Source organism: Anabrus simplex, chromosome 3, assembly GCF_040414725.1.
Source record: "Anabrus simplex isolate iqAnaSimp1 chromosome 3, ASM4041472v1, whole genome shotgun sequence".
NCBI lineage: Eukaryota > Metazoa > Arthropoda > Insecta > Orthoptera > Tettigoniidae > Anabrus > Anabrus simplex.
Genome location: NC_090267.1, coordinates 224,145,611 through 224,159,510, shown reverse-complemented (window position 1 = coordinate 224,159,510; position 13,900 = coordinate 224,145,611). Strand labels below are relative to the sequence as shown.

Below are 13,900 nucleotides of genomic sequence, written 5' to 3'. Positions count from 1 at the left end.
AAGGGACTCACGGAAGAGTAAAGCTGGTTGAAAATTTAAGCATCTTGGTGAATGGATAGAACCAAACATGTCCAAAAAAAGAAGCCTTTGCATCATGCATGAATAAAATTGAAATGGCTTACTATCTGACTAAAAATGTCTACACCGGGTGAGTTGTCCGTGCGGTTAGGGGCACACAGCTGTGAGCTTGCATCTGGGAGAGAGTGGGTTCGATTCCCACTGTCGGCAGCCTCGAAGATGGTTTTCTGTGGTTTCCCATTTTCACACCAGGCAAATGCTGGAGCTATACCTTAATTAAGGCTATGGCCGCTTCCTTCTATTTCCCAGCCCTTTCCTATCCCATTGTCGCCATGAGACTTATCTGTGTTGGTGCGACGTTAAACAAATTGTTAAAAAAAGTGTATAACAAAAGATCTATATATCTGAATGCAAAAATCAAACACTATTGCACTGTCATCCAGTCAGAGGCTCTATATGCAGTGGAATGTCTCGCCATGAACAAAAAAAGGCATGATGGAGAAATTGGAGGCTAAGGAAAGGAAAATTTTGAGGAAAATCTTGGGTCCAGTCAAAGACAATGGTGAGTTTAGGGGACGGCACAACCATGAGTTGTACTCGCATGTGGAGAGAATAACCGACGTGATGCGGAAAAGGAGCATTACTTTTTATGGACACATGGCCCGAATGAAGTCAACACGGTTAGCAAACCGCATGTTCATTTTCCTCGAAGAGAAAAAGGCAAAGGGGGCATGGTAAAGTGAGGTACAGAACAACCTGCAGGAGATTGGGATCTCATCTGAAGATATCCAGGAGCGTGAGCCACTTAAGATAAAACTCCAAGAACATCAGAGTTTCCAACCAAAGCTGAAGCTGAAAACTGGACAGGCATGGACGAAAGAGCGAAAGGAGCAATACCGTCTACGAATGAAGGAACACTGGACCAACCTTAAAGCTCAAAGGAAACAGTTGAAATGACGTCGTCCTTAGTTGGCCGAAACGAAACACTAATAATAATAATTCATTAAAAAACGTAAAGGGGAATAAAATAAAGCTTTAAACATCCCGTTGATCCACTGTACAGTATATCTTTTGTATTTTTTATTTCAGGCACCATCTTCTAAAAGATGTTACGCTTTGCAGCATGATGTGTTATAATGTTCATTATGTTACATGTATTTGATGTTATTGTTTATTATTTCATCATTGTGAACCAGGAGTCAACTTCGGAGATATTTATCGTTTCCACGTTGTGTTATAGTTTTTCTCTTACAGGACTTATGCTAGCATTTTATATGTGTATTGCTTGGCGATCTCCTCTCAAGTCTAGATAGATTTTTTAGGGATAATTGTTATAATTTGAGATGATGTTGCAATTTTGCGAGGACAGGTATCATATCTGAAAGGATAGTAAAGGGATACCATTTGTAAGAAAGTCAGAACACATGGTGTTACAAAGAGAATTCCATGATGGCAGTTATTTGAAAATGTTTAATTGAAATTTGAATGCAGTTACCTGACGGTAAGTCTGGTTAATTAATATTGGTTTATAGATCTCATGAAAGATAATTGTAATTAACGAGCTTAGGCATGGAATTCGAGGATAGATAGGCACTATTTTTTGGTGAAAGGTTAATAAGAATAGAATAAAACAGACTAGAATAGAATAAAATACTCCTATCCCCCAGTTTCTGAACTGGATTTTTTTTTTAAACCCTTGTGTTGTAATCTCTACCCATGTCAGACATTTATTTACTGGTATCCTGTTGATTCTATTTACTTTATTTAATTTTTCTGGGTATCTTTCCACACAATCCACTGGTTTGGTTATATATTCAGTAGCAGAGTGTGCCCTACTTGGTGTCCACAGATGCACCCTCCAACCCATTCGATTACTTGTGACGACCCTGAGTGGGTAGCATCACTGCTGCTAAGCTCAACTGAAGCAGAAAATCAAAGATAGGTACAATATATACTTATTATGGATATGGAAAGGTTCTAAGTAATACTTACATGCCTTCATGATGGAAGCACAGAATCAGTGATAAAATGATCACCAGGATGATCATAACAAACATAGGTACCAGAATGGTGAAAGCAAACTCGCTAATATAGCTTCGCTGTGGAACTTGAGATTTAGAAGGTCTGGACCATCGTTCCTCTCGTCCAAATCCGAGCGAATGGTGGTGATGATCTAGGAGATCAGCATCATAGCGTGCTGAGTGCTGTAAAGAAGAAGATCGGTCTGCTTCCTAAAATCAAAGATAATGATAAAAGATTTCAAAGAATTTTACAAACTTGAAAAGAAAACAGGTTGTTGAAGCACAATGCACATGAGTTTGGACAATACGATTACTGTCACCCTTATGTTTATTTATTCACGAAGCACAAGATACAGCTCCATTGAGTGCATTTCACTTGTATTGTCAACAGACTAATTAACAAATGCAAATTTTCATAATAAAAATGAAAGATAACAAGATCAGGTACACAGCCTACTAATAACAACTGTCCAAACGAAAACCATGAGAATGTCCATGTTCACAGCCAAGTTGTCGTGGGTCAAGATGGCAGTATAACCACTTCAAATCAACTTATCTTTAAGAGATTATTTACATCCCTCTGGAATGTACTTTTACATGATCCTATATCAAGCTCTTGTTTCCTATTAATAGTGTTAAAGAGAGTTGGGAGATGGATTAGAAAAGGTTGAAGTATTGAGTGCTGAGTGTGGGGAATATGGAGAAGGTCTTGGACATTATGGACCAGGACAGTAGTTAGCTGACAGTCCTGTATATGGAGAAGACCACTTTATAGCCAAGTTAAAGTTGGCCATTAAAAATTACTTCACCGTGAGGGAGAGCTGTGATGACTGAGTCCGGGCTTTGTTCAATGTCACAGAGTGGGCTGTTTGATAGCCTGTAGTATAGTCCCACAAGTGTAGGGCGTCAAGGAAAGGGTAACTCCACCCATACTAACTCACAGTTCCATTCGAGATCTGCCCTTCATTTACATGGTAACCCACTGTTCATTACTAGCATCACTCCACCACCAGAGTAGCACAATCTCAGTGAAATATGCTGTAAATAGCACTGAGTGGCAGTTCACTGTCATAAGGCCATGAGAGCCATGTTTCAGTCAGTCCAATCACATTGACTTTTCTTAACCCAATGAGCTTGGATGACAAGGCACACCCGCTTGCGAGCACATGGCCTACAACTTGGATGATGAGGTGGACCCGCACATTGCCAATGCTCAGATATCTTCCTATAGGCCACCCAGTTTGTAAGATATGGCTCTTGCGTTAAGATTTTCATATACTAGAAGGTCAAGGCAAGAGTATGTCACAGTTTCCACTTCTTTGACTTTCATACCATGTGTATAGGGTGACTCGGAAATACAGTATTTCAAATTCCTTTCAAACCAGTAGACAATATGGCAACTAGCAGTGCACACGTTTCTGAACACGAGGAGTTAGTGAAGTTAATGAATTGTGTTTTAGATAGCGATTTCGACAGTAGTGTAAGTAAAGATCTCTAGGAATTAGAAGATCATAATTTGTATGAGGAAGTGTTGAGTGTAAACAGTGTAAATGAGTCAGGATGTATATATCACTAGTGACTCAGAGAGTGATGATGAGCAAAACCTTCGCACCAGGCCTCCACAACCAAAACATGCGAAACAGGATGACTGGGTGTGGATAAGTGGAGATAATAATCATGTCATTCACCCCTTCACTGCACACAGTGGTGTTTTTTAGTTTTTATGTTAGAAATATGCAGCCACAGCTCCATCAGAGCTCTCCATCCTTTTAGACTATATGGACCCATTATTTTCTGTAATTGCTACAGAGACAAATAATTATGCTCAGAAGCAACTTACAGATGAGAATAGGAAAAGGCAAAAAGGTAACAAGAAGTGGTTTAACACAACAGAGGATTACATGTAAGAAACGTCATTGTAGACCGTATTGGATATCATTCATATACTAGAAAGTTGAGGCAAGGGTATGTCAAGGTTTCCCCTTCTTTGACCTTCACACCATGTGTATAGGGTCAATCAATCAATCAATCAATCAATCAATCAATCAATCAATCAATCAATGACTACTGATCTGCATTTAGGTCAGTCGCCCAGGTGGCAGAATCCCTATCTGTTGTTTTCCTAGCCTTTTCTTAAATGATCACAAAGAAATTGGAAAATTATCGAACATTTCCCTTGGTAAGTTATTCCAATCCCTAATTCCCCTTCCTATAAACGAATATTTGCCCCAATTTGTCCTCTTGAATTCCAACTTTATCTTCATATTGTGATCTTTCCTACTTTTAAAGACACCACACAACCGGGCGAGTTGGCCGTGCGCGTAGAGGCGCGCGGCTGTGAGCTTGCATCCGGGAGATCGTGGGTTCGAGCCCCACTGTCGGCAGCCCTGAAAATGGTTTTCCGTGGTTTCCCATTTTCACACCAGGCAAATGCTGGGGCTGTACCTTAATTAAGGCCACGGCCGCTTCCTTCCAACTCCTAGGCCTTTCCCATCCCTTCGTCGCCATAAGACCTATCTGTGTCGGTGCGACGTAAAGCAACTAGCAAAAAAAAAAAAAAAAAAAGACACCACTCAAACTTATTCGTCTACTGATGACCTCCCACGCCATCTCTCCTCTGACAGCTCGGAACATACCATTTAATCGAGCAGCTTGTCTCCTTTCTTCCAAATCTTCCCAGCCCAAACTTTGCAACATTTTTGTAACGCTACTCTTTTGTCGGAAATCACCCAGAACAAATCGAGCTGCTTTTCTTTGGATTTTTTCCAGTTCTTGAATCAAGTAATCCTGGTGAGGGTCCCATACACTGGAACCATACTCTAGTTGGGGTCTTACCAGAGACTTATATGCCCTCCCCTTTACATCCTTACTACAACCCCTAAATACCCTCATAACCATGTCCAGAGTTCTGTACCCTTTATTAACAATCAAATTTATGTGATTACCCCAATGAAGGTCTTTTCTTATATTAACACCTAGGTACTTACAATGATCCCCAAAAGGAACTTTCATCCCATCAACGTAGTAATTAGAACTGAGAGGACTTTTCCTATTTGTGAAACTCACAACCTGACTTTTAACCCCGTTTACCATCATACCATTGTCCACCGTCTATCTCACAACACTATCGAGGTCACCCTGCAGCCGCTCACAATCTTGTAACTTATTTATTACTCTGTACAGAGTAACATCATCTGCAAAAAGCCTTATTTCTGATTCCACTTCTTTACACATATCATTGATATATATAAGAAAACATAAAGGTCCAATAATACTGCCTTGAAGAATTCCCCTCTTAATTATTACAGGGTCAGATAAAGCTTCGCCTACTCTAATTCTCTGAGTTCTATTTTCTAGAAATATAGCCACCCATTCAGTCACTCTTTTTTCTAGTCCAATTGCACTCATTTTTGCCAGTAGTCTTCCATGATCTACCGTATCAAATTCCTTAGATAGGTCAATCGCAATACAGTCCATTTGGCTTCCTGAATCCAGGATACCTGCTATATCTTACTGAAATCCTACCAGCTGAGCTTCAGTTGAATAATATTTCCTAAACCCAAACTGCCTTCTGTCAAACCAGTTATCAATTTCACAAACATGTTTTATATAATCAGAAAGAATGCTTACCCAAAGCTTACATACAATGCATGTCAAACTGACTGGCCTGTAATTTTCAGCTTTATGTCTATCACCCTTTCCTTTATACACACGGGCTGCTATAGCAACTCTCCATTCATTTGGTATAGCTCCTTCAACCAAGCAATAATCAAATATTTCAGATATGGTACTATAACCCAACCCATTGCCTTAAGTATATCCCCAGAAATCTTATCAATTCCAGCTGCTTTTCTAGTTTTGAACTTTTGTATCTTACTGTAAATGTCATTGTTATCATGGGTAAATTTTAATACTTCTTTAGTGTTACTCACATCCCCTATCTGGACATTATCCTTGTAACCAAAAATCTTTACATACTGCTGACTGAATACTTCTGCCTTTTGAAGATCCTCGCATACACACTCCCCTTGTTCATTAATGATTCCTGGAATGTCCTACTTTGAACCTGTTTCTGCCTTAAAGTACCTATACATACTCTTCCATTTTTCACTAAAATTTGTATGACCACCAATTATGCTGGCCATCATGTTATCCTTAGCTGACTTCTTTGCTAGATTCAATTTCTTAGTAAGTTCCTTCAATTTCTCCTTATTTCCATAACCAACTATTTCTTTCCAGTCTGCATCTCCTTCTTAGTCTCTTTACTTCTCTGTTATAATATAGTGGATCCTTACCATTCCTTACCACCTTTAAAGGAACAAACCTATTTTCACATTCCTCAACAATTGCTTTAAACCCATCCTAGAGTCTGTTTACATTTTTATTTACTGTACCATTTTCCAGCGATCATAGTTACTTTTTAAAATCTCCCTCATGCCTGTTTTATCAGCTTTATGGTACTGCCTAATAGTCCTAATTTTAATACCTTCCTTTCTTTCACATTTATTTTTAACTATGATAAAAACAGCTTCGTGATCACTAATACCATCTATTACTTTGGTTTCTCTATACAGCTGATTAGGTTTTATCAGCACCACATCCAGAATATTCTTCTCTCTAGTTGGTTCCATCACTTTCTGAATCAGGTACCCTTCCCATATTAACTTATTTGCCATTTGTTGGTCATGCTTCCTGTTGTTTGCATTACCTTCCCAATTGACATTTGGTAAATTGAGATCACCTGCTATATCACATTCCTTTCCATATCATTTCCAACATAGCTGATTATCTTATCAAATAATTCTGAATCAGCGTCAGCGCTACCCTTTCCCGGTCTGTACACTCCAAAGACATCAAGTTGCCTATTATCTTTAGAGAAGAGCCTTACACCTAGAATTTCATGTTTTTCATCCTTAACTTTTTCGTAGCTTACAAATTCTTCTTTCACAAGAATGAATACTCCCCCTCCTACCATTCCTATCCTCTCTCTACGATATACACTCCAGTTCCGTGAGAATATCTCTGCATCCATTATATCATTTCTCAGCCATGATTCAACCCCTATTACAATATCTGGTAAGTATATATCTATTAAATTACTTAATTTGATTCCTTTGTTTACAATGCTTCTACAGCTGAGTGACTCGGAAAGTTCGTGTTCGACAAATTCACAGTGTTTGGGGAGATGGTGTTCTAGTGGTTTTGGAAGATGTGACACATTTTATTTTTGACACTTTAAGAAAAGTCAATTTGTTATTAAAACGTCTCGTTTTTTATTTATCACGACTGACACGTTATCGTTAGCAAATTTAGAAAAAGAGTCCCATACTAACAGCCAACCAGGCAAATGAAGAGAACGAATATCTTAACCTAAAAGTTAAGGTCAACAGAATATCCAGGGACATTACATTTTTCAAGGAGTGCTTAAATCAAATCAAATCAAATCAAATCAAATCAAAATCTCTTTATTTGCAAATGAGGTGTCTACCTCGGTGGCAAATGGTACACTAAAATACATTATTGTCAAGCACTAAATTTTAAATTAACAGGAGACGAAGAAAATTTTCCTAGAATACAATATTATACAATTTACGCTAATAATTTTTTCTATTAAACACACACATCATCCTTAATAAATTTATATTGTTTACAAAATTCTACTTATAATATTTTACAAACATAGTCAACTCATATACAGTACGGTATGTGAAATTACTTCTAATAATACTATACAACTGGTATAAGATTAAAATTAACACTGAATTTATTTACATATTTATATTTTACCCATTTTGGAACCTAAGTAGCATAACGACCTGCTGCGTCTTAACCAGAGCCCCTTTTGCCACCACTTTTCAGAGTTCCTGAAGGGCCTTCACAGCTACCGTAGCGGTCCCAGGGCCCTCGAAGTCCCCAATGTACTTCACCCCTACAGGCAGTCCCCTACTTGGGCTGTCCAAACTCCTTAGACCAGGGGATGGAATTAATTTAATCACACACATTTATTATTTACAATATCCTACACTGGTCGAATGCCCTTTAACATTTAATTTATTATCTCTGTTGTTGTTTATTCTCTTCTTGAATATCTGTACAGATTTTGGAAAAGGATCAAACACTACCCCTGGTAAACTGTTCCACTCCTTCACGCCCTTCCCAATGAAAGAAAATTTACCCCAATCGCTTCTGCTAAAATTCCTTCTAATTTTGTACTTGTGGTCAGTTCTACCAATATAATTATTTTCCAACCGAAGCCTCTCACGGATATCTCCCCATGCTTCTTCTCCTGTATAGGCTCTATATAATCCTATAAGTCTAGTTTTCTCCCTTCTCTTACTTAAAGTTTCCCACCCAAGTTCCTTTAACATTTCTGATACACTACTCTTTCTCCTGAAATCCCCTGTTACAAACCTTGCTGCTTTCCTCTGCATACCATCTAGTTCTCTTATTAGGTATTCTTGGTGAGGATCCCAAACACTGTTTGCATATTCCAATAATGGACGAACCATACTTAAGTAACTTTTTTCTTTTAATTCTTTGTTGCATCCTTTAAGTAGTCTCATTATGACATGTAACGATCTGTATGCTTTCCCAACAATGTCATCAACATGACCCTTCCAGTGCAAATTACTTTCAAATCTCACACCTAAGTATTTGCACTTGCCATCTTTTGGGATAACTACCTCATCCAAAGTATATTCAAATTCAGTTTTAAAGCTCCTGTTTGTAAATGTTGTAACAGTTGATTTGCCTCCATTAATCTTCATATTATTTTCTTCAACCCATTCTTGGATACTGTCAAGGTCCCTTTGTAATTCTGAACAATCCTCAATGTTATTTATTTCCCTATAAACAATTATGTCATCTGCATACAATCTTATTTTCGAAGTTATATTGTTCCCTAAATCATTTGCGTATATTAAGAAAAGTAACGGACCGATTATACTACCCTGTGCAATTCCTTTCCAGACTTTCTCTTCCTGTGATATATTATTTCCTACTTTGACTTTCTGAACCCTTGAATTTAGAAATGTTCTTATCCAACGTATAACCCTTACATCCAACCCTATTCCCCCCAATTTCTTTAATAATATTCCATGTTCCACTCTATCAAAGGCTTTGGAAAGATCTATGGCTATGCAATCTAACTGACCTCCTGAATCCAACTGATCTGATATGTCCTGCTGAAATCCCACCAGTTGTGCCTCGCAAGAAAATTTCTTTCTAAATCCATACTGGCTCCTCATGAACCAACTTTTATCATCACATATCCCTCTGATGTACTTTGTTATTAAACTCTCCAGTATTTTACAAACTATACTGGTCAGGCTGATTGGTCTGTAGTTCTCTGGTTTCCTTTTATCACCCTTTCCTTTATAAATTGGTATTATTATAGATTCCTTCCATTCCTTTGGTATCACACTATTATTTATGACATAGTCAAAGAGAAATTTTAAATAAGGCACTATATACCACCCCATTGTCTTTAATACCTCCCCAGTAATTTGATCACTTCCTGCTGCTTTTCCTTGCTGAAGCAGTTGGATTTCTCTAAAAATATCTTCATTTGTGAATGAGAAGCTTCTTGTTTCCCTCTGTGTCTCTCCCTCTCTATCTTCTGTTACGGTTTCCAAGTCCTGACAATCTTCTACTGAATCTCGGAATTCCCTACTAAAGAGGTTTGCTTTCTCAGTATCTGTTAAATAGTGTTCACCCCCTTCTCCCACCATTGTAGGAATTTGCATTCCTTTTCCTTTTTGATTCCTAATATATGAATACAGCTTTTTCCATTTCCCTTTGTGGTCATTACCCTCTTGAAGAATGCCATTCATATAATTCTCTTTTGCTTCCTTTTTTACTCTATTCAGTTCCCTCATTAGCTGTTTTCTACTTTCTCTACTCTCCCTAGCTTCTTTGATTTTCCTGTTTACTATTCTACATTTTCTTTTTAATTTTCTTATTTCCCTTGTGTAATAAACAGGGTCTGAGGTCATTTTACCCTTCTTAACAGGTACAAATCTCTTCTCTCCTTCCCAAATGATTCCTTTAAATTTAGCCCAAAGTGTATCCACATTATTCCCTTCACTGATCCAACAACTGAATTGTGATTTAAGGTAAGTCCCAAATTCATCAACTTTAGTTTTTCTGTATAATTTCTTGTCTTTTGTGACCCTCTTATTAAGCATTTTTGGTACAAGCCCTACATCCATTATTACAGCCTTATGATCACCTATTCCTTCAATTACCTCAGTTTTATCAACAATTTCCCATGGTTTAACCAAGAATACATCTAGCAAATTATTGAGACAAATTGGTTCTTGTACTACTTGTGTAAATCCTCCCTCCCAAATTAACTTATTTGCCAGTTTCTGTTCATGGGCTTCACTTGCAGCTCCATTCCATTCAACTTCAGGCAAGTTTAGATCTCCCCCAATTATTACCGTATCATTATTGTTTTTATGAGTATAATCTAGTATAATCTTTCCCAGGAGCAGACGTGGACTCTGACCACAACTTGTTGGTCATGAAATGCCATCTGAAGTTGAAGAAATTGAAGAAAGGAAAAAAATGCAAAAAGATGGGATCTAGACAAGTTGAAAGAAAAGAGTGTGATGGATTGTTTCAAGGAACATGTTGCACAAGGACTAAATGAAAAGGCCGAAGGAAACACAGTAGAGGAAGAGTGGAGAGTCATGAAAAATGAAGTCAGTAGGGCTGCTGAAGAAATGTTAGGAAGGAAGAAAAGATCAACTAAGAATCAGTGGATAACTCAGGAGATACTAGACCTGATTGATGAACGACGAAAATACAAGAATGCTAGAAATGAAGAGGGCAGAAAAGAATACAGGCGATTAAAGAATGAGGTGGATAGAAAGTGCAGGGTAGCTAAGGAAGAATGGCTGAAGGAGAAGTGCAAGGATGTCGAAGGCTGTATGGTCCTGGGAAAGGTAGATGCTGCATACAGGAAAATCAAGGAAACCTTTGGAGAAAGGAAATCTAGGTGCATGAATATTAAGAGCTCAGATGGAAAGCCACTTCTAGGGAAAGAAGACAAAGCAGAAAGATGGCAGGAGCATATCCAACAGTTGTATCAAGGTAACGATGTAGATAATTTGGTTCTGGAACATGAAGAGGCTGTTGATGCTGATGAAATGGGAGACCCAATTTTGAGGTCAGAGTTTGACAGAGCTGTGAGTGACCTAAATAGGAACAAGGCACCTGGAATTGATGATATTCCCTCTGAATTACTGACTGCCTTAGGAGAAACCAGCATGGTAAGGTTATTTCATTTAGTGTGCAAGATGTATGAGACAGGAGAAGTCCCATCCGATTTTCGGCAGAATGTTGTTATACCTATTCCCAAGAAAGCCGGTGCTGACAGGTGTGAAAACTACCGCACTATTAGTTTAGTATCTCATGCCTGCAAAATTTTAACACATATTATTTACAGAAGAATGGAAAAACAAGTTGAAGCTGAGTTGGGGGAAGATCAATTTGGCTTCAGAAGAAATGTAGGAACACGTGAAGCAATCCTGACTTTACGTCTGATCTTAGGGGATCGAGTCAAGAAGGACAAGCCCACGTACATGGCATTCGTAGATCTAGAAAAGGCATTCGATAATGTTGATTGGACCAGGCTATTTATGATTCTGAAGATGATAGGGATCAGATACCGAGAACGAAGAATTATCTACAACCTGTATAAAAATCAGTCTGCAGTGATAAGAATCGAGGGCTTTGAAAAAGAAGCTGCAATCCAGAAAGGAGTGAGGCAAGGCTGCAGTTTGTGCCCTCTCCTTTTCAGTGTTTACATAGAACAGGCAGTAAAGGAAATCAAAGAGAAATTTGGAAAGGGAATCACAGTCCAAGGAGAGGAAATCAAAACCTTGAGATTTGCCGATGATATTGTTATTTTATCTGAGACTGCAGAAGATCTCGAGAAGTTGCTGAATGGTACGGATGAAGTCTTAGGTAAGGATTACAAGATGAAAATAAATAAGTCCAAAACAAAAGTAATGGAGTGCAGTCGAACGAAGGCAGGTGATGTAGGAAATATTAGATTAGGAAACGAAGTCTTAAAGGAAGTAGATGAATATTGTTACTTGGGTAGTAAAATAACCAACGATGGCAGAAGTAAGGAGGACATAAAATGCAGACTAGCACAAGCAAGGAAGAGCTTTCTTAAGAAAAGAAATTTGCTCATTTCAAACATTGATATCGGAATTAGAAAGATGTTTTTGAAGACTTTTGTGTGGAGCGTGGCATTGTATGGAAGTGAAACATGGATGATAACTAGCTCAGAAAGAAAGAGAATAGAAGCTTTTGAAATGTGGTGTTACAGAAGAATGCTGAAGGTGAGATGGATAGATCGAATCACGAATGAAGAGATACTGAATCGAATTGGTGAGAGGAGATCGATTTGGCTACATTTGATGAGAAGAAGAGATAGAATGATAGGACACATCTTAAGACACCCAGGACTTGTTCAGTTGGTTTTTGAAGGAAGTGTAGGTGGCAAGAACGGTAGGGGTAGACCAAGGTATGAATATGACAAACAGATTAGAGCAGATGTAGGATGCAATAGTTACGTAGAAATGAAAAGGTTAGCACAGGATAGGGTGGCATGGAGAGCTGCATCAAACCAGTCTATGGACTGATGACTCAACAACAACAACAATCTATTATTTTCTCAAATATTTCCATGTCTCTTTCCTCTCTTCCAGGCCTATATGTTCCTATAATTCCCACCTCCTTCATATTATCACAAACTACTTTTATCCCTAATATTTCATCCCTTTCATCAGTAAACCATTCATGCGAACAATAAGTTTCCTTCACCAGAATAAATACCCCTCCTCCCTTTTTATCTCCTCGGTCTCTACGATAGACTGTATACCCTTCTGGAAATACTTCTGTATTACCCACCCCTTCTCTCAACCACGATTCCACTCCTATCACCACATCCGTCTCATAAGATTCCATCAATGTACCGAATTTTAATTGTTTATTTACTACACTCTGACAGTTTACCAAGAGCAATCTCAGTTGGTTCCCAAGTTCTTGCAACATTTACAAAGAAAGAACATTTTATCCCCTAATCTACATAACACCCAAAAGAAAATTAATACAATTTGGCTGAAAAATTACAAAAAACACTCTACAGGAAGAAATCACTCCTGAATTTGCAGCTTTACAAAGTTCATCTAAAAACTTCGCCCCCTTTAGAATTGGACTTTTTTTTCTAAATTTGCTAACGATAAGGTGTCAGTTGCAATAAATAAAAAACAAGAAGATTTAGATAAAAAATTGACTTTTCTTAAAGAGTCAAAAATAAAATTTGTCAAATCTTTTGAAACTACTAGAACACCATCTCCCCAATTCAATGTTCCTCAAAACACTGTGAATTTGTCCAACACTAACTTTTCAAACAGCGAAATGGACCTTTTGAACAAAGGTTTTAAGTTCAACTGGCCCAACTCCACAATAAAATTGATGATCTGGTTATCAACATTGCAGAAATTGAATCCAATATTTCAAAACTTCCTATTGAACACCAAAACAATGTTAAATAAGATATAAAAAAGAAGCTCCCATTCTTAACTAATGAAATAACTTCCAAGCCTTCTTTAAGTCTTAACAAGCAAATAATTGAAGTAAAGAACAAAATCAGAAACAATAATGTAATAGTCACAAAAGCAGACAAAGGCTCCACAACTGTATTATTGAGCAGAGATGAATATATTTAAAAAACTGAAGACTTCTTTTCTGCCAATACTTACAAACTAATCAACAAGGATCCCCCTTTAAAGATCCAATGTGGTTTAAAGAACTTGCTGAAAAATTCGGCTTTTCTCTTCCAT

General features: G+C 37.8%; 1 protein-coding gene across 3 annotated transcripts in view; it reads right to left on the bottom strand.

Annotated features, from left to right (window-relative positions):
* The window catches only part of Scgalpha (sarcoglycan alpha), a 286,058-nt gene that overhangs the window by 140,415 nt on the left and 131,743 nt on the right, over positions 1-13,900 (bottom strand). For all 3 annotated transcript variants that reach the window (XM_067144290.2, XM_067144291.2, XM_067144292.2), the window contains exon 6: positions 2,011-2,249. In XM_067144290.2, the coding sequence (XP_067000391.1) occupies positions 2,011-2,249 (239 nt within the window). The remainder of the gene's footprint in view (positions 1-2,010; positions 2,250-13,900) is intronic.